This window comes from Numenius arquata, chromosome 25 (genome assembly GCF_964106895.1).
Source record: "Numenius arquata chromosome 25, bNumArq3.hap1.1, whole genome shotgun sequence".
Lineage (NCBI taxonomy): Eukaryota > Metazoa > Chordata > Aves > Charadriiformes > Scolopacidae > Numenius > Numenius arquata.
Window position 1 is genome coordinate 5,243,353 of NC_133600.1, and position 24,202 is coordinate 5,267,554.

The following is a 24,202-nucleotide window of genomic DNA, read 5'->3' on the forward strand; positions in this document are numbered from 1 at the left end:
CCTCCCACCACACCAGGTTGCTCCAAGCCCCCTCCAACCTGGCCTTGAACCCCTCCAGGGATGGGGCAGCCACAGCTTCTCTGGGCAACCTGGGCCAGGCTCTCACCACCCTCACACCAAAGAAGTTCTTCCCCAGATCTTATCTCAATCTCCCCTCTTTCAGCGTCAAACCCTTCCCCCTCCTCCTAGGGCTCCCCTCCCTGATCAAGAGTCCCTCCCCAGCTTTCCTGGAGCCCCTTAAGGGACTGGAAGGGGCTCTAAGGTCTCCCCAGAGCCTTCTCTTCTCCAGGCTGAACCCCCCAACTCTCTCAGTCTGTCCTCACAGCAGAGGGGCTCCAGCCCTCCCAGCATCTCCAGGGCCCTCCAATTATTCTGCATTTGTCCCAGTTCTTCCTCTTATTAGCAGCTCACCCACTTTTCCTGCCACCCTCCCAAAGGCTTCCCACGCCAAGAAACCACCTTTCCCCCCCCGACTCCCCGGTAAGTTTTGCATTCACAATCAGCACAGCAGGTTCAAGGCGAGTCGCTGGAGCTTTAATTACAGCTCAAGTTCACCCTGGAACTGCACAAAGCAGCAATAATTTCACAATTCAAAAAGCAGCCACTAAACAGAGCCCTCGGAGGCCACCAGCGCGACTGCTCATGCCATCCCAATACCCGAGGAGCTGCTGCAGCAGCAACCGACTGTCACTCTGGTGTCGGGAGCACATGAGCCACTGTCCCTTGGCACAAACTGGGTGACTCCAAAGCCACAGCGGCTCCAGGGCTCAATTTGGGCTTGCCCCACACCACAGCGACCCGGCGGACAGAGCCCTCAGTGGGTCAGAGACTTCCTGCCCTTCAGCATGCGCCGGAGGATGACCTCGATGCCGCCCGGCGTGCTGATGCGCTTGATCCAGCCGTGGGTTCGCTTGCGCTTGCGGTTGTTGGGCTGATATTCGTTCCCACGCGCTTTTGTGCGGACCTGCTGGTGGTTCCAGGGGGAGAGCGGGCTGGGATGGATGCCAGCGGGTTTGAAGGAGGGATGGCTTCCAAAGGAGGGACAGCTTCTGAGGGAGAGTTGGCTTCTGAGGGGCAGCTCCAGGCAACTTGAGAAGATGGAGGCTGCTGGGAGCTGGGAACGGCAGGCTGCAGCTTGCTGCAGTAGAGAAAATCTTTGGAAAAAAGGGAAAAACAAAGAGAAGTGAGGAGAGAGAGCCTGGTGCTGCCGCTGACAGGAAAATAAAGGGCTTTCTCGCAGCCGTGAGGGACGGAGCTGACCCGACCCAGGGCCCGCTCGCCCCCGCTGTCCTTCCCCCCGAGCCCTCCCTGGGAAGGCGGCAGCCGCCGTTACCTGCCGCCAAGGGCGGGCGCCCAGAGGCGGCCCAGCGCCGCCATTGCCCTCAGCCCGTCCTGGCAACACCGTCCTCCCAACAACGCCGCCTCCTATTGGCTCCCTCCGCCCGGCCGGCGGGGAGCGCGCATGCGCGCTGGGAGGGGGCACGCACGTACGGCGCGGCGGGGCCGCAAGGGACGATGGGGGTTGTAGTCCTGACGGGGCGCTGTTACCATGGGAACGGCCTCGGGGTGCGGCCTGCGCCCCTCGGGGTTGCCAAGCGCTGCGGCCTCCTGCGACAGGGGGGCCCATCCCGGTCACAGACGGGGAACAGAGCAACGGCCGCCGCTAAAGGGTGATTTATTCCTTGCCAGGACGGTTCTGCCGGCGTTGGCTCCGGCCTTTGGGTCCCTCTGGGGTGAGAGGGCCAGGCCAGCCCCAGGGCCCTGCCACCACAGAAGGCCCTGACCCCACCACTGTCCTGGTCACCTCGTCCCTGAGGGGTGTGCTCTGGCTGCCCCCAAAATTGTCACGACAAGAGCAGTCTGGAGCACAGGCATCCGTTTTTGGAAGCCTCCCTGGGCACCGGCACAGGGTACACCGGGGCTGGGGCCGGCACTGAACTCTGACCACCTTCCTCCTCTAACGTAAATATATGTATATGTGTATGTGTACAGAGCAGCAGCATGTAGGATGTGCCAAAGCACCCACAGAAAGGTTCAGCCTCCGGCCATTCCCATGTAGGTGAGTGTGATTACCTGTGTTTTACAGAGCAGGGAGATGAGGAAGAAGAGGAGGAGGAGGAGGAGGGCCAGCTTGGAGGTCAGAGGGTGAGTCACCACTAACCCACAGGATCTCAGTCACCCTTGCTGTCCGCTCTGCTCATCCAAAAGATCCTGCAAATTGCTTTGCTGGAGGCAAGCCCGGCCGTACCGCCGAGAGCAGGCACCAGCTCCGGGGTTTTTCTGCGCTGCTTTGGTGTGTTCCTGCCAGAAGTCGGCCCATCAGGGTGAGGGGATGCGGCTGCAGCCCTGCCAAACCTGCGGCTGTGAAAATAAACCCAAGAGACATTCTGCCTTTTATGTTTGTCCTCCTGTCCCGGCCCCTGGGGTCTGTGTGTTCACACTTTCAGTGCACGGTTGCTCGTGCTGAGCTCTGACACGCTCACGGCATCGACACGCTCGTGGCACTGACACGCTGGTGGCCTCTGGGAAGCTGTGAATAGCGGAATGGTGAGAAAATGGTGAAAGGTAAAGAAGGAACTCGGTAACTCATCCCACTGGAAGGGGGCAAAAGCCCAGGGTGAGCCCTCCCACCCCCCCCAGCTCCTGGCAGGCTCCCCATGGGCGGGCGACCAGGCTGCGCTGGGTCTGGCTTTGACTGGCAAGTCTCCTTGTCTGTCACGCCGAGAGCCCTCCTCTTTAGGAGGGATTTAAGGGGCTTTCTATGGCTATAGACTACAAGGACAAATAGCACCCCCAAACCCCCGAGCTCAGTTATGAAGCTGCTCATGGGGAGAAGATGGCAGGAGAGGTTTCGGTCTAAGGGAGGTGAGCTGAGCTGAAGGCATTGCTCCATCCTTCCCTCCAGACAGGCAAAAAAATGTAATCGGAGGAGCTGAAAAGCAGCCTGCCAGCGCTGGCACCCTGCATCCCGCCACCTCGGGCATCTCTTCCTCTCCCCCCTTTACCTCCTGCAAGATTTAAGCCTTTCCTTCGCAGCCTCGACTCCTGACAACCCTTGTCAATAAATGAGGTGAGCATCCCCTTCTGTCTCTCCCTCTTTGTGCGGAGGGCTCGGGGCGCGGGCTGTGGTGTAGGATATGTGCTGGAGGGGAGGAAGGTGTTCTGCACCGGGAGCAAAATGGCCAAAAGAGGTGGTTTTCTTTTTTTTCCGAAGCTGAGGATGGGAAGGGATTCAAGAGGCGATAGATGGGATTGGGGGGGAGAGAAAGGGAGCTGGGAGCCTCGCGGCAACACGGCATTGCTCGCGCTTAAATAGCCCTGTTATATCAAGCACGATTTGAGCCTGGGGGTTATAAAAAAGCTGCCCAGCAATAAAACTTAAGGGTCGGCTTCTGTTGTGATGCAATTGCAGTAAACGATTGCCGGCTCTGCCCGAAGACCCGCTGTTGCTATGTGCGTGTCAAATCTGCTGCTTGGATTTTCGGTTGGAGGTATGGAGGGGGCACCTGCACGCATCGCTGCCCGGCGGAGGGGGCAGGGTTTGCTTCTTCTCCTGCCTCCTTGCAATGGTTCCTTCCCGCTTGCTGCCGGGAGGACGTTTGCTGCCGGGAGGAATCCAACCGGCTTTTTCTGCTGCTATGCAGTGGGGTGGAGAGGGGTGGGGGGGTGATCCCCCCTGGAAAATCCAGGAGGTTTTGGGAAAGGCCGGGGGGGGTGTTAAAGCAGGATTTCGGTGGCGGAGGTCAGGCACAGGCTGTGCATTGTATAATCTTTTGTTTCTCAAGGTCTTCTGCCTTCCTAAAGAGAGCAGCGTGGCAGGCAGCCAGCCGCGGCTCCAGCCTGCCGTATGTCTTACAGACGGCTCTGCTTTCCCTCCCGTGCCCTTTCTTGACTGAAATGCCATTTCTCCGCGTCCTGCGGGCCCTTGGCGACGCCGTGCTGCCCGCAGCCAGGGATCCATCCTGGGAGGCTGCATCCCTGCCCGTGCTGAGGATTCAGGGCTGCCTCCTTGGTTTGCTATTTGTACCACCGCTAAAGCCTTCCTGCCTGCTTACTCCTGACTGTCCTGATAAAGCTGCTTTAATTGCATCAGGAGGGGGAAGCCAGGCGTGACAGAATAAATCCAGGTGCTTGCCACCGGCTAAAGTGGCTTTTTCACGTTCCCCCAGAGGGAAGTTCACTTTGCAGGACCGAGACTGAGCAGCATAAAACATTTTCTTGCATGTATCTGAGGTCAGTGCTTAAAACAGCGGTTCTCTTTCTGGTGTTTCTCGATGCTGCAGTTTCTTCCCTTTGCAGGGAGTGAATGATTGGGGGGAGGCTGGGAAGAGCGTAATAATATTTGCCCGTTCCTCAAGAGTGTTGTGTGTCATCATTAATACTCCGTGAGCCCTGGAGGGAAGGGATTAGAGCTGAACAAATTATTATGGCAGGTCGGATTCTGGCTGCAGCGCCTCTCACGCTCCTCTCTGGCACCTCTCCTTGGAGGATTTGCAAGGAATTAGCAGATTATCGAGTCCCTGCTACTCCCCGCGAGGGTCCAGGGCTCGGTGCGGGGAGGGGAGCGGAGGTGCTGGGGCGTGATGGGACTCGCTGGGGTTATGGGGGGGTTCGTGGCCATCGGCTCCGGTGCTGAGTCCCGCTTGTGCTGCAGTAAACGATGCTCTGGGCTCGATTATTGGGGCCAAGTGTTTACCAGGACTTCTCTCTCAGCAGGGATGGGCCCTGGGGGCCGTCGTGGAGAAACGTGCAGTCCTTTCTCCTGCCCACAGCTCCAGGTCTCCCCGGCAGGGACGGGAGGAGACGTGAGGAGGGTATTTTTGTCGTTCCAAGCACCCCAGGTGTTTGGGACATCAGCTGTCCCCAGCAACCCAGTGGGGACCCCCGCAGGAGGCAGAACCAGGAGGCTGTTTTGGACAGGGGAGACCCTCTTCTCTGCAGGGCTGGCAAGGGAAGAGCCAGCTTGGCTAGCCCAGCCTGGCATGGCCATAAGCGTGCCCACAGCGTGCTCTTGCATCCCTGGGGCAGATGTGGTGTGGACGCTGCCCTAATACACCACCCCATGGGCTGTGTGTCAGCCCCATGGCCTTTGTGTTAGCCCTATGGGATTTGTGTTAGCCCTAAGGGGTTTGTATTAGCCCCATGGCCTTTGTGTTAGCCCTATGGGTTTTGTGTTAGCCCCATGGCCTTTGTGTTAGCCCTATGGGTTTTGTGTTAGCCCCATGGGCTGTATATCAGTCCCACGAGCTCTTTGTCAGCCTCATGGGCTCTGTGTTAGCCCCACTGGCTGTACGTCAGCCCCACGGACTCGATGTTAGCCCCATGTGGCTGCCTGTCACGTTACCCCGTCAGGCTTTCCGCCCTCCAGCCTGCCACCTCGCATCCCGTCCCATTTTTCTCCAGCTGTGACATGGTGCCATCAAGTTGTATAAAATCTGAGGCGCTGCAGCCTGAAGTAGGTCAGTAAGTTGTTGTTTTTTTCCCCAGCCGGGTTCTTCACGGCAGCGGCGAGGGAGGGTGAAGGTGGAGGACTCCCCACGGGGTGCTCCGGGATGATGCCTGGACCTGGAGGCAATAAATCATCCTCCTGGGGTTAATCCCCAGCATCCCCTCCAGCATCCCCTCTGTGCTGGGAGCGGTTTCCTGGGGGAAAAATGTGATTTTAGAGGAGAGGCGGCAGGGACCAGGACCAGCAGCTCGGGGCAATGCCATCCGCCTGCCCAAGCCTGTGCCGTGTCCTCGGCCTCGTGGGACGCGGTGACCGACGGCAGGTTCACGCCGCGCCTGACTCATTGTTGTGCCTGGCCTTATGTAAGCTGTGCCGAAATCTCTGCCGGGGGCGGCGATGAAAGGTAGCTGGCATGGAAGGATTTGGGGGGGGGGGGGAGGTGGAAGCAGCTCATTGCCATGGTTACCAGCATCTTTGCAAAGTTCTTCACATCCATCTGGTTTCATTTTTTCAGCCCTTTTCATCTCGCGGAGGGAACATCCCTTGATGTTTCTGGCTGCGCTGGCCGCGGCAGACGGTGTGGTGGGCTGGAGGAGGCACGTGGGAGGTGGGAGACGGGTGTGCTTTGCCTCTTCCTCCCCCCCAAACCCCTGAGACGAAGCCTGACATCGAGTCGAGTCTTTCAACCTTCCCTTCCCTCCATTTCCCACCCAGCACAGCTCTCTGGTGGGATTGGGGTGGTGTTTCCTCAGTCTGATACCCCAGCAGGGATTGCCACCTCCTGGACCACAAGCTCCAGCCTGTGGTGGCATCTTGGCTCGGGGATTATAATCCCAGCGGGATCCAGGAGGACCCAGAACCGATGATGTTGGAGGGTGGCTCCACACGGCCAGAGCCTGGGCTCCTGGGTCTGCCTGCAGAGCTCCTGACCGCCAGAGCCTTCCAGCAAATCAATTCTGGAAATGAACAGGATGGACTAATTGAGTTAATCCCGAGAAGTTAATCAATGTCGAGGCGGTTTGGCCAGAAGTCCTGTTTATAATCCATGCAGAGATCATTAAGACCTTGCGAGATGGAGGCACGGTGCAAAGCCAGGCTTTATGGAAACCAGAGGCGGAACCACGTCCAGGTCCCCAGGGCTGAGCCCAGGGGATCCGTTTCCCAGTGGAGGTGCAGGATGTGACCTGCCAGTCATGGGCAGAGCTTGTGGGGAGCTCATGGGGACTGTGAAGCTCAGGATCTGCCTGTTTTTCCCTCTCCCCCTGTGTTTTCCACCCTCCCCAGCTCAGAGCTGCTTGGGGATGGAGAGCAGCCCACTCCTGGCACCAAACCGGTGCTCAAAAGCACGGCAAGACCAGTGGAGTGTCCGTCCCAGTCCAAAGGCAGCTGGGCATCTTCCAGCCAGGGCTCCAGCCAGTCTGGTGCCCAGCTCCTTGGGCTCATCACCCATCTGTGGCTCAGCAGAACAGACCTACCCCTGGCCAGCCAGCTCTGGATTTGGCTTCTCCTTCCCAGGGCTCTGAGATCTCCTGCTTCTGGCTCATCGGCTTGGATGGGTCCATGCCCGGAGCAGTGAAGGGCACCCGGTGGGTGACACAGCTGTTTAGCTCAGTGCTCGGCCAGTGGGGAGCAGGAGGATGCTGGAAAGCTCTCGGTGCAGCCGGATCCTACAGGGATGTCCTTGTGTCCAGAAGAGAGATCGCTGATGCAGGCACCAAACCGCAGAGAGCCGGGACTACCATACCCCACCTCAGGGACAGCCACCGGGGACCTTCCCGGCCGGCGAGAAGGAGCTCTCAGGAAGGATTTTGCTGCATTTCCAGTCCCAACAATCCAGCACCCGGAGCTTTACAGGGCGTTTGCGTGGGAGTCGGGCCACTGTCCCCGACAGAGCCGGGTGAGAACCAAGCGCTGGCTGCTGTCCCAAGAGCTGGCAGCACTCCCCGGATAAAGCCATTCCAGCTTTGCCAAGGGAACTGCTACCCAGATCGCCTGCCTGGAGAAAACAGCCTGTTTTTTTCCTGGGGAAACCCACAGTCCATGTGTTGTGCTGGGATCGGGGCTCTTTCCCGGTTGGCAGCTCTCGGCAGAGCCCATCCAGTCCCTGGGAGCTCACAAGGGCCAGGCTGGGCTCCCTGGATCTCTGAGGAGGATGCGGCATTGGCTTCCCCAAATATAGGGAATGATAAAAGGTATAGAGGAGGCGGCAGCCTGTACTCCACGCCTGCCTCCATCCCTTATTTTGTTATACTAATCCCCTCGTTCTGTGGTTTTCCAGGAAAAGCGTCCGTAATCCTGCTGGGTGCACTTGCAGGGGTTGTTCAGGGAGCTAAGTGGGCTGCTCCTGACAGCAGCGCTGGGATTTAGATGTTTAATTCCCTTCTGGGAACGAGCTTTTCCTTCTCTCCTCTGCAGGGGTCATGGTCGGTACCCACAGCAGCCGCTCGGGGCCGGGGGGGGGGGGAAGCCGGTGCTCCCCCTCCTGCAGGGACAGCCCCTCTCTGCAGTGCCCGTTCCGGCTCTCTTTGCCCATCGGCATCAATAATTCACCGTGTTTAGCTTCATCAATAATAAACGTGCGTCAGGCTGCCAGCCGGGGGAGGCAGGGCCCTCCCCAGCCCCCTCGGCACCACCGGGATGGCATTGAGCTCCGGTCCCAGCACCGATGTCCCCGGTGCCACCAGCCTTTCCTACCTCCCATCTGCCCTTGGCTCAGGTCGGGCTTCACTCTCGGCCAGGGTCGGTGGTCCCCGTGTCCACAGCTCTCTCCCAAAAGCCACCCGAGTGCATCTAGAAGAGCAAATAAGCTTTGGTGACAATAAGGACAGTACCACGTCCCCCCAGCCTGTGTGGTGCCAGGTGGGGATGTGGGGAGGGGGTTTCCTGCCCCCCCAAGCAGGTGCTTCCCCCCCCTCCCTCCCCTGTTCTCTTGCCATATTACTTTCAGCCTTGGTTTGCAGAGTGACTTTAATTAAAACCTTCATCTCCAGTCCCTGTGATCTCCATCTCTCGCTATTTGTATTGGTGGTTTAGACTAGAGACACACATGTATATATATTTAATTGGTATAAATAATGCATTTTCAGAGCTGAATCTTTCCTTAGCCCCATATATGGTGCCAGAAATAGCATTTTCACTTCAAGCAGGCTTTTCTTTGCCTGCACCTTCCCTCGGCCAGAGCAAGTCCCTCCTCAGAGGCGGATGCGTGCCAGGGACCGGCAAGGATTTGCAGCCACTCCGGTTCATCTCTGCTGGGCCAGCACACGTCGCAGCGGCTCGGGGACAGGGACATGGCCCAGACAAAGCTGGATGGGGCCTGCTGGGTCTGTCTTTGATCAGAATCAGAAGCCCGTTTGCCTGTGGGCAAGGAGGGCTGTGCATTTGGGGAGCACCACCTTCACCCCTCAGTGCATCCCTGGAGGCATCTTCTACCCTGGCAGCAACACAGGGGGGGACAGGGCTGTCCCCACTCCCCTGTGCCACAGCCAGGACACCCAGCAGGTCCCCGGTGGGTGCTGGAGCTCATGACTAACCCCCCCTTCTCTTGTCCCCCGCCTTTTTCCTTCCTTGCAGGGAGCATAATGCTGAACAGCATCACCGATGGGCTCCTCTGCTGCCTGATGGGCAAGACGACCAATGCCGTGGGGCCACTGGACAGCGTTGAGTCCAGCAACGGCTACAGCTTCATGGAGGTGAAGCCAGGCAGGATCCTGCGGGTCAGGCACAGCATTCCCAACCGCCCGGCTCCGGAGGAGCCCCAAGAACCCCAGCCCGGGGGTCCGGAGCGGGGCACGGTGCACTGCAAACGCAAGATCACCGTCTACCGCAACGGGCAGCTGGTGATCGAGAACCTAGGGGACGCCGTCCGCTCTGAGATCCTGCACTGCCAGAACAGCTCGGGGGAACCCAACAGCACCGTAGAGCTGGAACTCTCCGACGTGGCCGGTCAAACTCCTGCCCAGGCTCCTGCCGGTACGCCGGGATGCAGCACGCCAGGATGCGGCACGCGGGAGGCGGCCCCCGCCAAGCGTCGGAAGCGTAAACCCAAGAAAGTTGTCAACATTGACTGCAAGAAGCAGATCACAAGCTGCAAAGGGACGCACAGCGATGTGGTCCTCTTCTTCATCCACGGCGTGGGGGGCTCGCTAGACATCTGGAAGGAGCAGCTGGACTTCTTTACCAAGCTGGGCTACGAAGTGGTGGCTCCCGACCTGGCTGGCCACGGCTGCAGCTCAGCTCCCCAAATTGCTGCTGCCTACACCTTCTACGCGCTGGCAGAGGACATGAGGGCCGTCTTCAAGCGCTATGCGAAGAAGAGGAATATCCTGATAGGACACTCGTACGGGTGAGGGACCGGGGGGGGTTCCAGGAGGGAAGGGATGGTTTCATCCCCCCTTGTCCTCTCCTTGGCAGCAAACACCCAACAAATCATAGAGTCATAGAATGGTTTGGATTGGAAGGGACCTTAAAGTCCCCCCAGTGCCACCCCCTGCCCTGGGCAGGGACACCTCCCACCACACCAGGTTGCTCCAAGCCCCCTCCAACCTGGCCTTGAACCCCTCCAGGGATGGGGCAGCCACAGCTTCTCTGGGCAACCTGGGCCAGGCTCTCACCACCCTCACAGCAAAGAATTCCTTCCCCACATCTCATCTCAATCTCCCCTCTTTCAGTGTCAAACCCTTCCCCCTCCTCCTATGGCTCCCCTCCCTGATCCAGAGTCCCTCCCCAGCTTTCCTGGAGCCCCTTTAGGGACCTTCACTTTGGGGGCTGAGAGGCAGAGTAGGGGGTATATGGGGTTTCCCATTCTGGGTTTATCCCTCAGCTCTGATCTCCTACATCCCCTTGGTGTGTGTCCCTGGGTCCAGCTAATCCCAGAGCCCGTCCTCCAGCAGGGAAGCTGGCAGAGCACAGCCTATAAATAGAGTAAGCCCAAGAAAGTCAATTAGATGGAGACTAAGCAGCGCAGAGAGCAGCCCTGGGAGGAGAGGGAGCTGGAGATGGGTCTGAACTGGGCAGGATTAGATCGGGACAAGGCTGGTCCAGGCTGGCAGGCACCCCCGTGGGTCCCAGCACCCTGCTTTGGTCTGCACAGGAGTGAAACCCCAAGCTCAGCCCCTCTACCCAGGCTCTGTGGGGTTTGACTGGGGTTATGCTGCCCCAGGAAGGGGAGCACGGATCAAACGAGGGGTTGTAGCCTGAGGACAAACCGTGGATCCTTGGGATCTACCTTGGGGTGCATCATGGTGGTTGGAGCATAGCCCCCATGTCTGTCTCTCCCCGCAGGGTGTCCTTCTGCACCTTCCTCGCCCATGAGTACCCAGACCTGGTCCATAAGGTGATCATGATCAACGGAGGGGGCCCGACGGCGCTGGAGCCCAGCCTCTGCTCCATCTTCAACATGCCCACCTGCGTCCTGCACTGCCTGTCCCCGTGCCTGGCATGGAGCTTCCTCAAGTGAGTGGCCATCCTGACACTGGGGAGGGTCGTCCCTGGCCACCCTGGCTTCCAGCCACCATGGGCATGGGCAGGGACACCACTATGGGGAGGGGGCTAACCCTCTGCTTGCCGCTGGCTACTGTCCCGCAGGGCTGGCTTCGCTCGCCAGGGTGCCAAAGAAAAGCAGCTGCTGAAGGAAGGCAACGCCTTCAACGTCTCCTCCTTCGTGCTGCGCGCCATGATGAGCGGGCAGTACTGGCCAGAGGGCGATGAGGTCTATCACGCCGAGCTGGCCGTGCCCGTGCTGCTGGTCCACGGAATGCACGACAAATTTGTCCCGGTGGAGGAGGACCAGCGAATGGCCGAGGTAGGGGACACGGACCAGGGCTGGGAGGGTGGGCGAGGGCTGGGGGTCCGTGGTGATGCAGGCAGGGGGGCTCATCCTGGTGCTGACGCCTGTCACTGCCACTGTCTCCCCTCCAGATCCTGCTGATCGCCTTCCTGAAGGTGATTGATGAAGGCAGCCACATGGTGATGATGGAGTGTCCCGAGACAGTGAACACGCTGCTCCACGAGTTTGTCCTGTGGGAGCCCGAGACGCCAGCTGGGGATGGGCAAGGGGAGAAGAAATAAAGCGGTGGGACGTGGTGACCGGGCTGCTCCCATGGGAGAGACGTTTCGGAGAGGAGAAGGGTTTGCAAGAGTGGAGGGGTGCGGCGGAGGCTGCCCTCGCTGGGAGGCTCAGCCGATTTTCTTTCCCGGCCACCTCGGAGGCTGGTGGCGGAGCACGGAGGCTCCCCTGGGCAGGGGTGCGTGGGGCCGGCAGCAGGAACACGGCAGACCTGGTCCCCATCCCCTCGGGGACAGCATGGCAGCCGCTGGAGCGTCTTCATCCTGTTTCTTTGTAGTATTATTTTCCTCACGCAGCAACCCCCCCCACCCCAGGGACAGAGAGGAGGCGGCTGCGGGGAGACTGGTCCCACCTGCAGCAAGACGGGAAGAAATTGGAGGGATTCCTTCAGGGAGAGCGCGTTGGCTCCAGCACCTTCCCGGCCAGGGATGGAGGAGCTGAGCTGGGCTTGATTTAAGGGGAAGCCAAAGGCTCCTTGACCTCAGCAGCAGGATTTGCCCCTCTCAGCCCTGGAGGACCTCGATCGAGCTGGGACGATGGGACCACCATTAATGCCAGCAGTCTGCAATGTGGTGTCCAGCAGCTCCTGGCTGGTGCTGGTGAGGGTTTGCCTGCGCAGCTCATCTCTGCCTGGCCAGGAGCTGAGGACGAGGAGGTGACCTGCTCCCGTGGGCACGGCCAGAAGGACCATCAGCTCCCCCACCGTGGTGGGACCAACGTGGCTGTGGTGGGGAGGACAACGCCAAGCCTGAGCTCTCCCACGGTCCCCGGGGCCACCAACTGTGCAGTCACGTCCCCAACCATCGTCGCTTTAGGTACCGCAGCGCCGGCTTCTGCAGAGCCCTCTGCTTCCCTCCCGCTGCCTCATCCTGGAGATGCTCGGAGCCAGCGCCATCACGCAGCGACTCCCGCAGTGTCCCATCCGCTCGCCCTTTCTCAGCTTCCAGCTCCTCCACAACTCCGGGACCCACTACCTGCTCCCGGACCGCATCCCTGCCGGGATCACACCCATCCCTGGTGCACCGGGGGATCAGCAATACGCCGTCATGTTGCTGCTGTGTCCGTCCTTGCCGATGGCTCCCGTACGGATCCGTGAGGTCTCAGAGCAACGCGGGAGCGACAAAGAAAACCACAACCGTCCAATCTCAACAGATGCCCGCTCGTTACCCGCCGACACCGTTCTGTACATAACCCACCGGTCTCATCATCTCCTCCCTCCTCCGCTTCGCATCCCGCTGCCAGGAGCCGGGCAGGACCAAGAAGGTACATGAGAAGTGTCGAGAAGGGACCTGGGTGCCGTCACGGGGTCCGGGGGCTCCCGGTCGCACTGGGAGGATGCTGTGCTCAGCACGGCCACTCTCCAGACCCATCCCCACGCGCTGGGGATGGCCCCGGCCTCCCCGTTCCCCCCAGAGCTTTGCTTCCCTCTTATTTCCCCCCCATTTAAACCAAAGAAACAACCAGTCCCACGGAAACCTCACCCTTGGCCCATGTCCCATCCAGCACCCACCTTTTCCCGAGGCCCCTCCTAGATCAGCTCAAGGGGCTCCCGGATGGGGAACTGCTCCACCTGGAGCTGGCACCCACCTGCAACGCATCTTCCCCAAGGCTGAGCCCGTCTTTCTCCCCAAACTGGGCAATGTAAAAGAGGAAGGGTCCTTTGGAGCTGACCCTAACGTGGTGGGGACCCCACGTGTCCCCAAGCAGCACCCCCCTCTGTCCCAGCACCAGGGCAGAGCTGCCCCTCTGCCAGCACCTTCCCCTGCCCGCTGCTGCCACAACCTGTCTCATAATGAGAATTTTAATGACCCTGGGTTCAAATTGTTTCCACGAGCCCCCCCGACATCCCTCCCACCCCATCCTGGCCAGGGGAGACGCCGCAGCACGGCTGGGCTCTGCAATAAGGGTACCCCAAAATGCCACCGTACCCCAAAAGGTGGCTCTGGCCCCCCCAACGCCACCTCCCCCGCCAGCTCCAGGCGACTGTTGGTGCCCGGCCACGGCTCTTCAACCTGCGTTTGCCACGGAGTCTGTGTCGCTTTGTACCCACATCGCTTGTGCTAAGGCCACGGCAAACCGCACACCGTGACCCCGCCGCTGAGCCACGCGCCCTCTTAGTGCCATTTCATACAGTAAAGCCGTGTTATATTCTCAGCCGCGTCCGACTCGATGGCGGGGAGGGAAATGCCGGGCACGGGGGGGTCCCCAGGAGCACGGCAGAAGCCGGGGGGAACCAAGCCAGAAATCACGTGCAGCTTAGATTTCTTAGGAAAAGCCGACCCGCAGTGATTTATTTATTGCCCTTTAAGGGAAATAGAAAAATAGAAAACTTCTCGCCAGTGTTCACGACATAAAAACCCACCCCCACGGCCACCTCCTCGGGCAGGGGGTGTGCCCCTTCCCCCCTGGGTGGCTTCAGCGCCCACCCTGGATGTCAGCCGGCCGGAGCTGCCGCTCACCCTCGGCCAGGAAGATGCGCATGGCCCTGTGCAGCATGTGAACGCCCAGGCGCCGGCGCCGCTCCGCCGGCCAGCTCGCTGCCACCCCGTAACAGTTCCCCTTCCGCTGGTTGGTGATGGTCTGCAGCCCTGCGGGGATGGGGTCAGCACCCACAGCCCCCCAGGGACAGGGTTTGCACCCAGAGCCCCCCAGGGATGGGGTCTGCACCCACAGCCCTAACCTCTTGCTCCCCATTGGCACCCACAGCCCCCCAGGGACAGGGTCTGCATCCACAGCCCCATGGGGATGGAGGCAGCCCCCCCAGCCCCAGCCCCCCCATCAGTACCCACAGCCCCCCAGGGATGGGGTCAGCACCCACAGCCCCAGCCCTGGCCCCCCATCAGCACCCACAGCCCTCCAGGGACAGGGTCAGCACTCACAGCCCCATGGGGATGGAGGCAGCCCCCCAGCCCCAGCGCCCTCATCAGTACCCACAGCCCCCCAGGGATGGGGTCAGCACCCACAGTCCCCCAGGGAAGGAGGCAGCCCCCAGACCCCCCACCAGCACCCACCCCCAAGTAGTTTTTCCCACAGGAGATGGGTGTTTGGAGGGGTTTGCCCAGACCCTACGCTTGCAACCAGGGACCCCAAAGTCCCTGTGAGCCCCAGAATGGATGGGGGGCCAGGCCAGCACCATGTCGTCCCCCCCCAGCCTCGCTCACCCAGAGCCTCCACGAGGCAGCCCTCCCGCGTGTAAGCCTCGGCCGGGACGGTGCTCTGGAAGCAGTGTACGGAGATGACGCCATGCCCGCTCCCCCAGATCTCCAGGATACGTCGCACCTTGGGGCAGCCCTGTGGGACCACGGGCATCGTCACCACAGCCCCCTGGTGCAGCCCCCTGTGCCCATAACCATGGCCCCCAGACCCCTCAAGCCCATCCACCTTCTGTGTCCCAGCGCGGTGCCGGCTCAGAGCCTCGGAAAGGTGACAGTAGGGCCGGGCACGTGTCCCCTTGCCCACGTAGAAGATGGCTTTGACGAAGGTCCTGAAGCACTCAGCCGGGCTCAGCCGGTGGGAGCGGAGTGGCAGGTTCTGGGTGGTCCTGGGGGTGCAAACCTCCAGCTTTGGGGCTTGACGCCTCCCAGGGGTCCCCGCTCAGACCACCCATGGCACGGGGGACACATGGGGCAGTGGCATAGACCTACCTGGGGTCGAGGAGGAGGTAGTTGAAGCTGGACTTGACCAGCCCTTCCCGCCAGTGCCGGGTCCGGTCGGGGCGGTCGAACTGCTGGGCCAGCACCAGCTCATCCTGGGCACAGTCGGGGACGTGGCCGGTCCGCAGCGCGGCCACCAGCTCGGGGCTGTGACCTGGGGTGGCCATGCCAGTATTGGGGACCACCATCAGCACCGCAGGGACTGGCTGGGTGGGCCAGTGGGGGTCCCCAGAACTCACCTGCTGGGGTTCCCCGGGGTCCCCTCACCAGCTCCTCCAGCCGCCGCAGGTAGAGCCGCCTGGTGAGCTCCGTGACGGGCCCCGGGTCATCCCCCAGCGCCCGCAGCCGCCGCCGCAGGGCTTCATCCGAGAGGGGCCGTGGTGGTATCCTGCACGCTCGCCCATCCTGGACCACAGCATCCTCCAGGCTGGTGGTGGCCTCTGTGCTGGGGCTGTGCCACCCAGTGGGTGCCTGTCCCCTCTCCTCGTCCTCAAGGTGCTCCTCGGAGCAGCCGGCAGGCGAGGGCGTCACCACCAGGCTCCTCGGCTCCACCGCGGTGCTGCCCGGTGGCCGTGGGGCCAGGAGGCAGCTGAAGCTCCCGTGGGGCCATGGGAGCTGGTGTGTCCCCAAGGTTGAGGAGTCCTGCCACCCAGAGCCACCCTGCAGCACCCTGGGGTTGGGGACGCTGGTGGCGCAGAGGGAGCCCTGAGCATCTGATGGGGTGTCCTGGGGGTGGCCATGGTCCCCAGGGACCAGGAGGACCATGGGGCTGGAGCCAGGGGAGCCCTGAGCATCTGATGGGGTGTCCTGGGGGTGGCCATGGTCCCCAGGGACCAGGAGGACCGTGGGGCTGGAGCCAGGGGAGCCCTGAGCATCTGATGGGGTGTCCTGGGGGTGGCCATGGTCCCCAGGGACCAGGAGGACCGTGGGGCTGGAGCTGCTGACCCCCAGGGGCAAGCTGGGCTGGCTGGGGGCTCCGGGGAGGATCTCAGTGTCATCCAAAGAGCCTGTCCCCTCCCTGTCCCCACTGGACACATCCTCGTGCCCTGGGGTGGCAGGGTCCCTGGGGACCCCCCAGGGGACTCTGAGCCTGGGGGGCCTCCGGGGCATCTCCAGCGATTCATCAAAGAGGGATGAGGAGGAAGAGGAGGCACCGAGCCGTGCCGCGGAGGCCTGGAGGCGGCTCTTGGTCCTGGGGGTGACGTGGTGGTACATGGAGGGCTCTGTCCCCCGGGGGGTGACATCTCCAGCAGCGAGACTGGCTGGGCTGCGAGGGGCCTCTGGAGTATGTGGGGGGGAGCCCCGGAGGCTGCACCCCTGGAGCCGTGCAAGCAGCTCCCCCACACCACCCATCTCAGAGCCTTCCTCACAGCGAGGGGCTGCTTTTGAGCCCCCCCAAAAATCCTCCCCCTGCACCTGCTCCCTATTTGGGGGGCTGGCGGGGGGCAGCTCCTCGGCGGCAGCTCTAGCTGGGGAGGGGGCTTCACCCGGCTCTGGCCCCCCAGCTGCCCTGGGCTGGGGGGAGCAGTGGTGCTGAGCCCCCGGGGACCCCCCGGCCTCGCTGGGCTCCAGGATCTCCACTGCAGTGACGAAGCGCTCGCTGGCACTGCTGCTGTCCCCAAGGCTGCTGTGGTCACATCCCCCGGCCCCCACCTCAAGCACTGTCACCCCCAGCTCGGGGGCAGCCGCGGGGACAATGCCCGGCCCTGCCCAGCCCACCGGTGGTCCCCGGGAGACACCAGGGTGGTCCTGAGCCACAGCACGCGGGATGTCACCATCCCTGGGGCTCCGACATGCCACAGAGCAGCCACTCAGGCCACCATGGAGCTGGGGAGCCCTGGGAGCCGCCCCGTGTCCCCCCGGGACCCTGCTGCAGCGCTGGGGGGGGCGCAGGGACCCACCAGCTCCAAACTCCTGCCGAGGCCTGGGGAGAACCCAGGGGGGACCCCTCGTCCTTCCCCCCAAGGTCCTGCTCTGGGGTCCCTCCCCGAGCTCATCCCCAGCCCAGAGCAGCGTGCTGGAGGCCAGGGGCTGCGGGGGGAGAGCCGAGCCCCCGGGGGCCACCGGGGGCCACCGGGTGAGGGAGGAGATGGAGAGGGACAGGGGGTCCCCCGATCCGCAGCCGTCCCCCAGCTCCAGCTCCTCCAGCAGGGACCTGCGGGTGCTGCTCAGGGGTCCATCCTCGGTCCCGTCCTCGGGGAGCTCGGAGATGACACTGCCATCGGTGCCATCCTCGGTCAGGAAGGACAGGGACCGCCTGCCCCCCCCCGGCTCTGGGGGCAGAGACCGGAGTCGGTGTCTGGCCCAAACTGGGGGGGTTGGATAAGCCCCCCCCGACACCCGCCCTGGAAAAGGGGGCACCCTGGGGACCTCACCCTCCGGGGGGGGCCAGCCCCGGGTGCGCTGCGAGTCCCGCAGGGTCGGCTCCAGCGCCAGGTCCATGGCTCGTTTCCCATCCTGCGGGGAGGGGACGCTGCTGCCACCGCTGCCAGGGCCACCACGGGGTGACACGGCCCCACCAGGACCAGGTGGGCACCCGACGATGAGGGTCCCAGCACAGACAGCACCCCCAAAGGTGCTGTCCCCGTCCCCCACAGCTGTCCCCGCTAACCTGGTCTCGGGGCTCTGGGTCCCCCCCTTTCTTCAGCAGGAGCTCGAGGGGCTGGTGGCACCCCCAGGACGCGGTGACATGCCACGGTGTTGGCACCTTGGGGGACCTGGAGCGGGGAGCAGGGCTTCACCCCCAGCCTGCTGCACCCCCCGGCTTGGCCAGCGGGTCAAGGTCACGGCCAGCCCCTCGGGGTCACACGAGTGCCACCAGCCCCACAGCTGGGTGCTCTGGCACCACGGCGGGGGGGGGGGACACACTGCACACCCCCAGCGGTTACCTGGCGTTGGGGTCCCCACGGCGGCGCAGCAGCAGCCCCCCACAGCGCCTGCCGCCCAGATGGGTGGGGGTGACGCCCCTCGGGGGGGGCAGGATGGGGGCGCCCCCCCGCTCCAGCAGGACCCGCAGCGCCCTGTGGCACAGCCGGGTACGGTCGGGGGAGGGGGGGGCGGAAGAGAAGGGGGGAGGGATACCAGCCCGCAGCCCCCCCGGGTATCCCCCCAACCCCGGGTTGAAGCCACACACCGGGGCACCCCACCAGCGTGAGGACACCCCTGCGCCATGCCCCCCCCCCCGCTCCGTGCAGGGGCTGCACCCCCTCCCAGTGCCCCCCCATCCCCAGTGCTCCCGGGGCTCCCCTTCCCCAGTGCAATCCCCCCCCCGGGGGCAGTGCCTATAGGGGTACCCCATAGCAAGCCACCCCCCCCCCCCGCCCGGTGCAGGGCCGGTATTGCAGAGCGCCCCCCCCACCCCCGGGCAACGTGTCGTGTGTGTCCCCCCCCCCCCCCAGGGTGCAATGTCCCCCAGCCCCGCCACAACGTGCGTCCCCTCCCGGCCCGATGCCCCCCCCCCCCGCGTGTCGCCCCCCCCCCGCCGTGTCCCCTTACGGCTCGCGCCGCCCCGCGCCGCTCATGCCGCCCCGCGCACGCGCACGACGCCCCGCCTCCCGCCCATTCAAACCCCCCGCGAGCACGGTCACACGGCCGTTCATTGGCTGACCAGGCAGCCAATAGGAGCCGGCCGGAAGGCAGCCGCGCCCGCCCCCGCCAGATATGGCCGCAGCTGGAGGGGCGGGGCCGAGCTGCCCGAGGCCACGCCCCGCCCCCACCGCCCCGCAGCGCCGCCCAGTGGCCGGCGCCGGCATGGCCCAGCGCTCCCAGTAAGGGCACCAGCTCCACCCAGCGACTCCCAGTAACCTGCACAAGTGCTCCCAGTGCCCCGCACCAGTTCCACCCAGAGCCTCCCAGTAACCTGCACCAGCTCCACCCAGCGCCTCCCGGTAACCTGCACCAGCTCCACCCAGCACCTCCCAGTAACTGCACCAGTGCCCTGCACACATTCCACCCAGTGCCTCCCAGTGCCCTGCACCAGCTCCACCCCGTGCCTCCCAGTAACTGCACCAGTGCCCTGCACCATCTCCACCCAGTGCATCCCAGTAACCTGCACCAGCTCCACCCAGCACCTCCCAGTAACTGCACCAGTGCCCTGCACACATTCCACCCAGTGCCTCCCAGTGCCCTGCACCAGCTCCACCCCGTGCCTCCCAGTAACTGCACCAGTGCCCTGCACCATCTCCACCCAGTGCATCCCAGTAACCTGCACCAGCTCCACCCAGCACCTCCTAGTAACTGCACCAGTGCCCTGCACACATTCCACCCAGTGCCTCCTAGTAACCTGCACCAGCTCCAGCCAGTGCATCCCAGTAACTGCACCAGTGCCCTGCACCACCTCCACCCAGTGCATCCCAGTAACCTGCACCAGCTCCACCCAGTGCCTCCCAGTAACCTGCCCCAGTAACCTGCCCCAGCTCCACCCAGTGCCTCCCAGTAACCTGCCCCAGTAACCTGCCCCAGCTCCACCCAGTGCATCCCAGTCCCTGCACCAGCTCCACCCAGTGCTTCCCAGTAACCTGTCCCAGCTCCCATGGTCAGGAAGGAGCCCCCCCAGTTTCCGCCCCGGCGCAGGACACGCAGCACCAGCACCACACCGTTCAGGGACACGCTTCTCTTTCCCCCCCCCCCGCCGCGTAACACCGGCCGCAGCCCTTCACCAGCCACCCCCCGGGAAAAAAGCCTCCTTGTCCTTGTCCCCCCCCCCGGCCCCAGCCCCGGCTCTCAGACGGTGGCTTCCACCTCGGGGGGCTCATCGTCCCCCAGTAGCCCGTAGGCGGCGTGGGGCTGGAAGGGGCGCTGCAGGGGGTGGGCCAGCAGCTTGGCCATGCAGTTGTGCAGCTCCACGGCCGGCCCCGTCAGCGACACCTCGTACTTGTAGTTGGTGCCTTTGGTGTCCAGGCTGCTGAAGAAGGCGTACATCTCCTGGGGAGGGGACACACACACAGGGGGACAGGGTGACACAGCCCCCAGTCACGGCTCGGAGGGGGGGAGACACCCCGTCCCCTATTTACCTTCCAGCTCGTCTCGTCGTCCTTCTCCTCCACCCCGTTGTGGATATAAACCACGTCGAAGAAGAAATAGGGACACTGCAGCATCTTCTGCAGGACGAGAAGCCGGGAACGGCGCCGGGATGGACCCGGAGCCACCGAGTTCACCCCGGAGAGGGGGGTGGGGGGGGAACAGGTTGGGGGGGGACACATGACACTCCCCCACCTACCTTCATGTGCTCCGACATGGAGAACTGGGGCTGGCAGCCGGGGCGGCCGAACACCAGGATGGTCCGGACCACGTAGGGCGGCGGGATGGTCTGCACGTTCTCCGTCACCGGCAGCTCGATCTTCTGCTGGCTGCGGCGGGAGGATGGAGGGGGGCTCAGGGGACAACCCCCCAGCCCCCTCCCCGGTCACAGGCAGGGTCCCTGTAGCTTGGGGACACCCTCCCCCCCCCCCCCCCCCGCCTCATTAAAACTTAATGACAGCGTGACAGCTCTGGGCTGGGAGAGCAGCATCCTCCCCGGGGCTGTCGGGGTTAAAAGTTCGTGGCGTTTTTACAGCAAAGCAGAAAATTGGAAGCCGGGGTGGGCACCCCGACCCCCCCCTGCCCCCCCCCCCTCCCCCCCAGCCATACTCACATCAGGTTGAAGAGTCCCTCCAGATCTGCAGCCCCAGGTAAGGACCGATCCCGCCACACAGACCCCTGCCCGCCCCCGGGGACGTCTCCCACCCAGACCCGGTGGCCCAGCCTGGCACCGGGGCACCCGGGGAGCTCCCGCGGAGAGGGGTGACCGCACAGGGACAGAGTGAGTTGGGGGGAAAACCCCAATAAATGGGGGTTTGGTGGGTCTGGAGGGTCCGGCGTTAAACTGGGGGGGGATTCAAGGGCCCAACACCACCCGCTCTGTGCTGGGGATCTGCTGCCATCTGCAGGCAACGGGCTTGGAGGGTCCCTACTTGTGCTCGAGGGACCCTGTCTGCACCCCCAAGGGACCCCCGTTTGCACCCAAGGGACCCTTGCGGGGTCCCAGCCCCGCAGGCGGTGGGATACTGAATGACTTGCAGACGACGGTCTCCAGGTCGTAGAGGCAGCTGCAGACCTCGCGGGGGTCCGAGGTGAACCCTGAGAGCTGAGAGGAGCCGGGGTGAGGTGGGGGGGGAGCACAGAGACGTCCCCATCCCTGTCCCCATCCCCGTCCCCGCTCACCCACGTGGCGTCGTTGTTCACCACCACCAGCGCGAACTCGTGGCACTTGTCGATCTTGTGCTTCGTCCTCACGAACATCTCGATCATCTTCTGGGAGATGTTCAGCGCGTTGGTCTTGGACCTGCCCGGGGTGGGGGGGACAGAGCTCAGCAGGGACCAGCGTGTGTGTCGTCCCCCCCCCGCCCCGGTCCCCATGCTGGCTGGGGACAGCAGAGCTGGGGTCCCTGGGGGTCCCGGGGAGCGCTCACCCATTGAAGGACTCCAGTTTGGGCAGAGCCATCTCCTCCGCCAGGTCCAGGCAGATGATCTGCAGGAGGGAGCCACATCTGAGCCCCCGGTAGCCCCTCACCGTGGCGTCGGGGCTGGGCCACCCCCTCGGTGTCCCCCTCCCTCCCACCCTGCGGACACTCACCACCTTCTCGGGGCAATTCACCCGCGGCGTCTTCACCTGCACCTCGGCGTGGGGCGCGGGGCCGGGCCAGGCGGTGCCGTCGGGGGCGGCCGTGGCTTGTGGGCTATCGTCGGCGCTGGCCGCCTCGCCCTCACCCTCGCTTCGGTTGCCCACGCTGGCCTGGGCGCTCAGGGCCCGATCCTCGGCCCCCTCGGGGTTGGAGCGGGTCCGAGGTCGGGGTTCCATCGTCTTCTCCTCCTCTTCCTCGGCGGCGCTGCCCGGCTCCGAGGTGTCCATCACGCAGCCGCGCTCCATGGCGGCCCCGGCGGCGCTGGGGAGCGAGGCCGGGGGGGGATGCGGGGTGTCAGCCCTGCACCCAACCCCCCCCCCCCAAGAACCCCATGCTCTGTGCACCCCCTGCTTGTGTACCCCCTGGACACCCCCCCAGCTCCATGCACCCCCTGGATCCCCCTGCTCTGTTCAACCCCCCTCCCCTCTGGACACCCCCCCCTGCTCCGTGCACCCCCTGCCCCCTGAACCCCCCCTGACCCACGCACCCCTTGCTCACACACCCCCCGGGCCCCCCTTCCCGCTCCATGCACCCCGTGATCCGTTCAACCCCCCTCCTCTCTGGACCCCCCTACCCCGTGCACCCCCTGCTCACATACCCCCTCAACCCCCCCTGCCCCATGCACCCCCCCGCTCTGTGCACCTCCTGCTCCCGCACCCCCGGACGCTGTGCACCCCCCACCTTGTGCACCCCCTACTCACATACGCCCTCAGCCCCCCCCAGCTCCATGCACCCCCCCGATCACGCACCCCCCCACCCCACTTGCTCACATGCCCCCTGCCCCATGCACACCCCCCCCTGTTTATGTACCCCCTGCCTCCTGGACACCCCCCCTCGCTCATGCACCCCCCCACCCCCATGCACCCCTGCTCCGTGCCCCCCCTGCTTACATCCCCCCTGCCCCTCACCCCCCCGCCCCGTGCACCCCCTGCCCCATGCACCCCCCCGCTCTGCGCGCCCCCTGCTCACGCACCCCCCCCGACGCTGTGCACCCCCCACCCTGTGCACCCCCTGCTCACATACGCCCTCAGCCCCCCCCAGCTCCATGCACCCCCCTGTTTATGTACCCCCTGCCTCCTGGACACCGCCCCCCCCCACTCACGCACCCCCATGCACCCCTGCTCCGTGCCCCCCCTGCTTACATCCCCCCTGCCCCTCACCCCCCTTCCCCGTGCACCCCCTGCTCACGGACCCCCTGCCCCCTGGATTTCCCCCCCCCCCCCGCCCCGCTCACGCAGCCCTCGCCCCCGCACACCCCACACACGACCCCCCCGGGCTCCGTGCACACACACACACACCCCCCCCACCCGCCCCACGGACCCCGCAACCCCCCGGCGCGCGCTCACCCGCTCGCGGCCCCACGCGCCCCGCCCGGTACCGCCCGGAAGTGGAGCGGCGCGGGGGCTGCTGGGATTTGTAGTTCCCCGGGGTCCGGGGTGCAGAGGTGGGGCAGGAGGGCACCCCCGGCACCCTGAGCGGCCGTGCACGGCACCCCGAATACCCCTGAACCACCCCCGTCCCGCACCCCAAACACCCCCGCACCCCAAAAGATCCTTGCACACCCCCCTGCGCCCCAAATATCCGTGCACACCCCCTTGCACCCCACACACCCCCCGCACCCCAAACACTCATGCATCCCCCCCCCGCACCCCAAATCCCCATGCACAGCCTCCTTCACCCCCCACTCTCCCCCGTTTCACCCCAAATATCCATGCACACCCCCCTGCACCCCGAATATCCATGCACGCCCTCCTGCACCCATGGCACCCACCCCATGCACCCCAAATACCCCTGCACCCACCCCTGCACCCCAAACACTCGTGCACACCCCCCTGCACCCCAAATATCTATACATTCCCCCCACCCCCCAAACACCGTGCTCTGTCCCAGCACGCCGAACACCCACCCAGCACCCTCCAGCACCCCCGCGCTGCCCCCCCCAAACACCCCCGCAGCACCCCTGTGCACCCCAAACACCACCCTCCCGCACCTCCAAGCCCACCCCACCCCACACACACCCCCCCGCAGCACCTCTGGGCCGGCCCCCCTCCCGGCCCTGCACACCCCAGCACCCCACTCAACGCCTCCGAGCACCCCAAATACCCTTGCACCCCCCCAAGTGTTCTGGCTGCCCCCCCAAAAAAATACTCTGGGGGGTGCTCAGGGAGGTGCATCCTCCCGCCTGGGTGGGAGGGAGCCGGGGGCACGCGGGGAGGCTCCAGCCGTGGGGTTGAGGAGCCGTGGGGCAGAGAGGGGAGGGAGGGTGTTGGGGGGGGCAGAGCCCCCCAAAGATGGCTGCACCATCGGGTCGGGCACGGGGCAGCGCAACGGTTAAGGGCGGGAGGCTGCGCCGGGGCGGCCGAGGAAGAGG

The 24,202-nt window shown here is 64.1% G+C and overlaps 3 protein-coding genes across 5 annotated transcripts; 1 reads left to right on the forward strand and 2 right to left on the reverse strand.

Moving 5' to 3' along the window:
- Positions 1–514: 514 nt before the first annotated feature.
- On the reverse strand, positions 515–1,404 carry MRPL34 (mitochondrial ribosomal protein L34). Its single transcript, XM_074163990.1, has 2 exons — positions 1,334–1,404; positions 515–1,154 (listed from the first exon to the last, which is right to left on the reverse strand). Exons 1-2 carry the CDS (start codon positions 1,375–1,377, stop codon positions 815–817), a joined length of 384 nt encoding a protein of 127 aa, XP_074020091.1. The 5' UTR covers positions 1,378–1,404; the 3' UTR covers positions 515–814.
- Positions 1,405–7,380: 5,976 nt separating this feature from the next.
- ABHD8 (abhydrolase domain containing 8) lies at positions 7,381–11,518 on the forward strand. 2 transcript variants are annotated; one of them, XM_074163989.1, is made up of 5 exons: positions 7,381–7,451; positions 9,005–9,794; positions 10,733–10,903; positions 11,036–11,252; positions 11,369–11,518. In XM_074163989.1, exons 2-5 carry the CDS (start codon positions 9,031–9,033, stop codon positions 11,516–11,518), a joined length of 1,302 nt encoding a protein of 433 aa, XP_074020090.1. In that variant the 5' UTR covers positions 7,381–7,451; positions 9,005–9,030. The 2 variants fall into 2 exon arrangements, with proteins under 2 accessions (XP_074020090.1, XP_074020088.1); XM_074163987.1 differs by lacking the exon at positions 7,381–7,451 and having other exon boundaries at positions 9,031–9,794.
- An 8,250-nt stretch (positions 11,519–19,768) lies between these two features.
- BABAM1 (BRISC and BRCA1 A complex member 1) lies at positions 19,769–23,207 on the reverse strand. 2 transcript variants are annotated; one of them, XM_074163746.1, is made up of 9 exons: positions 23,178–23,207; positions 21,783–22,092; positions 21,619–21,677; positions 21,371–21,491; positions 21,215–21,293; positions 20,802–20,826; positions 20,388–20,517; positions 20,182–20,268; positions 19,769–20,092 (listed from the first exon to the last, which is right to left on the reverse strand). In XM_074163746.1, exons 2-9 carry the CDS (start codon positions 22,074–22,076, stop codon positions 19,892–19,894), a joined length of 996 nt encoding a protein of 331 aa, XP_074019847.1. In that variant the 5' UTR covers positions 22,077–22,092; positions 23,178–23,207; the 3' UTR covers positions 19,769–19,891. The 2 variants fall into 2 exon arrangements, with proteins under 2 accessions (XP_074019847.1, XP_074019848.1); XM_074163747.1 differs by lacking the exons at positions 20,802–20,826; positions 21,215–21,293; positions 21,371–21,491; positions 23,178–23,207 and having other exon boundaries at positions 21,783–22,058.
- Between the last annotated feature and the right edge of the window lie 995 nt (positions 23,208–24,202).

Coding starts and splice junctions, on each gene's coding strand:
- MRPL34 (XM_074163990.1), bottom strand. CDS start 1,377: ATGGCGGCGCTGGGCCGCCTCTGGGCGCCCGCCCTTGGCGGCAG. Junction 1,155..1,333: donor GCGCCCGCCCTTGGCGGCAG/GTAACGGCGGCT, acceptor TTTTTTCCAAAG/ATTTTCTCTACTGCAGCAAG.
- ABHD8 (XM_074163989.1), top strand. CDS start 9,031: ATGCTGAACAGCATCACCGATGGGCTCCTCTGCTGCCTGATGGGCAAG. Junction 9,795..10,732: donor CTGATAGGACACTCGTACGG/GTGAGGGACCGG, acceptor CTCTCCCCGCAG/GGTGTCCTTCTGCACCTTCC. Junction 11,253..11,368: donor AGGACCAGCGAATGGCCGAG/GTAGGGGACACG, acceptor TCTCCCCTCCAG/ATCCTGCTGATCGCCTTCCT.
- BABAM1 (XM_074163746.1), bottom strand. CDS start 22,076: ATGGAGCGCGGCTGCGTGATGGACACCTCGGAGCCGGGCAGCGCCGCC. Junction 21,678..21,782: donor TGAATTGCCCCGAGAAGGTG/GTGAGTGTCCGC, acceptor TCCCTCCTGCAG/ATCATCTGCCTGGACCTGGC. Junction 21,294..21,370: donor TGAACAACGACGCCACGTGG/GTGAGCGGGGAC, acceptor GGCTCCTCTCAG/CTCTCAGGGTTCACCTCGGA.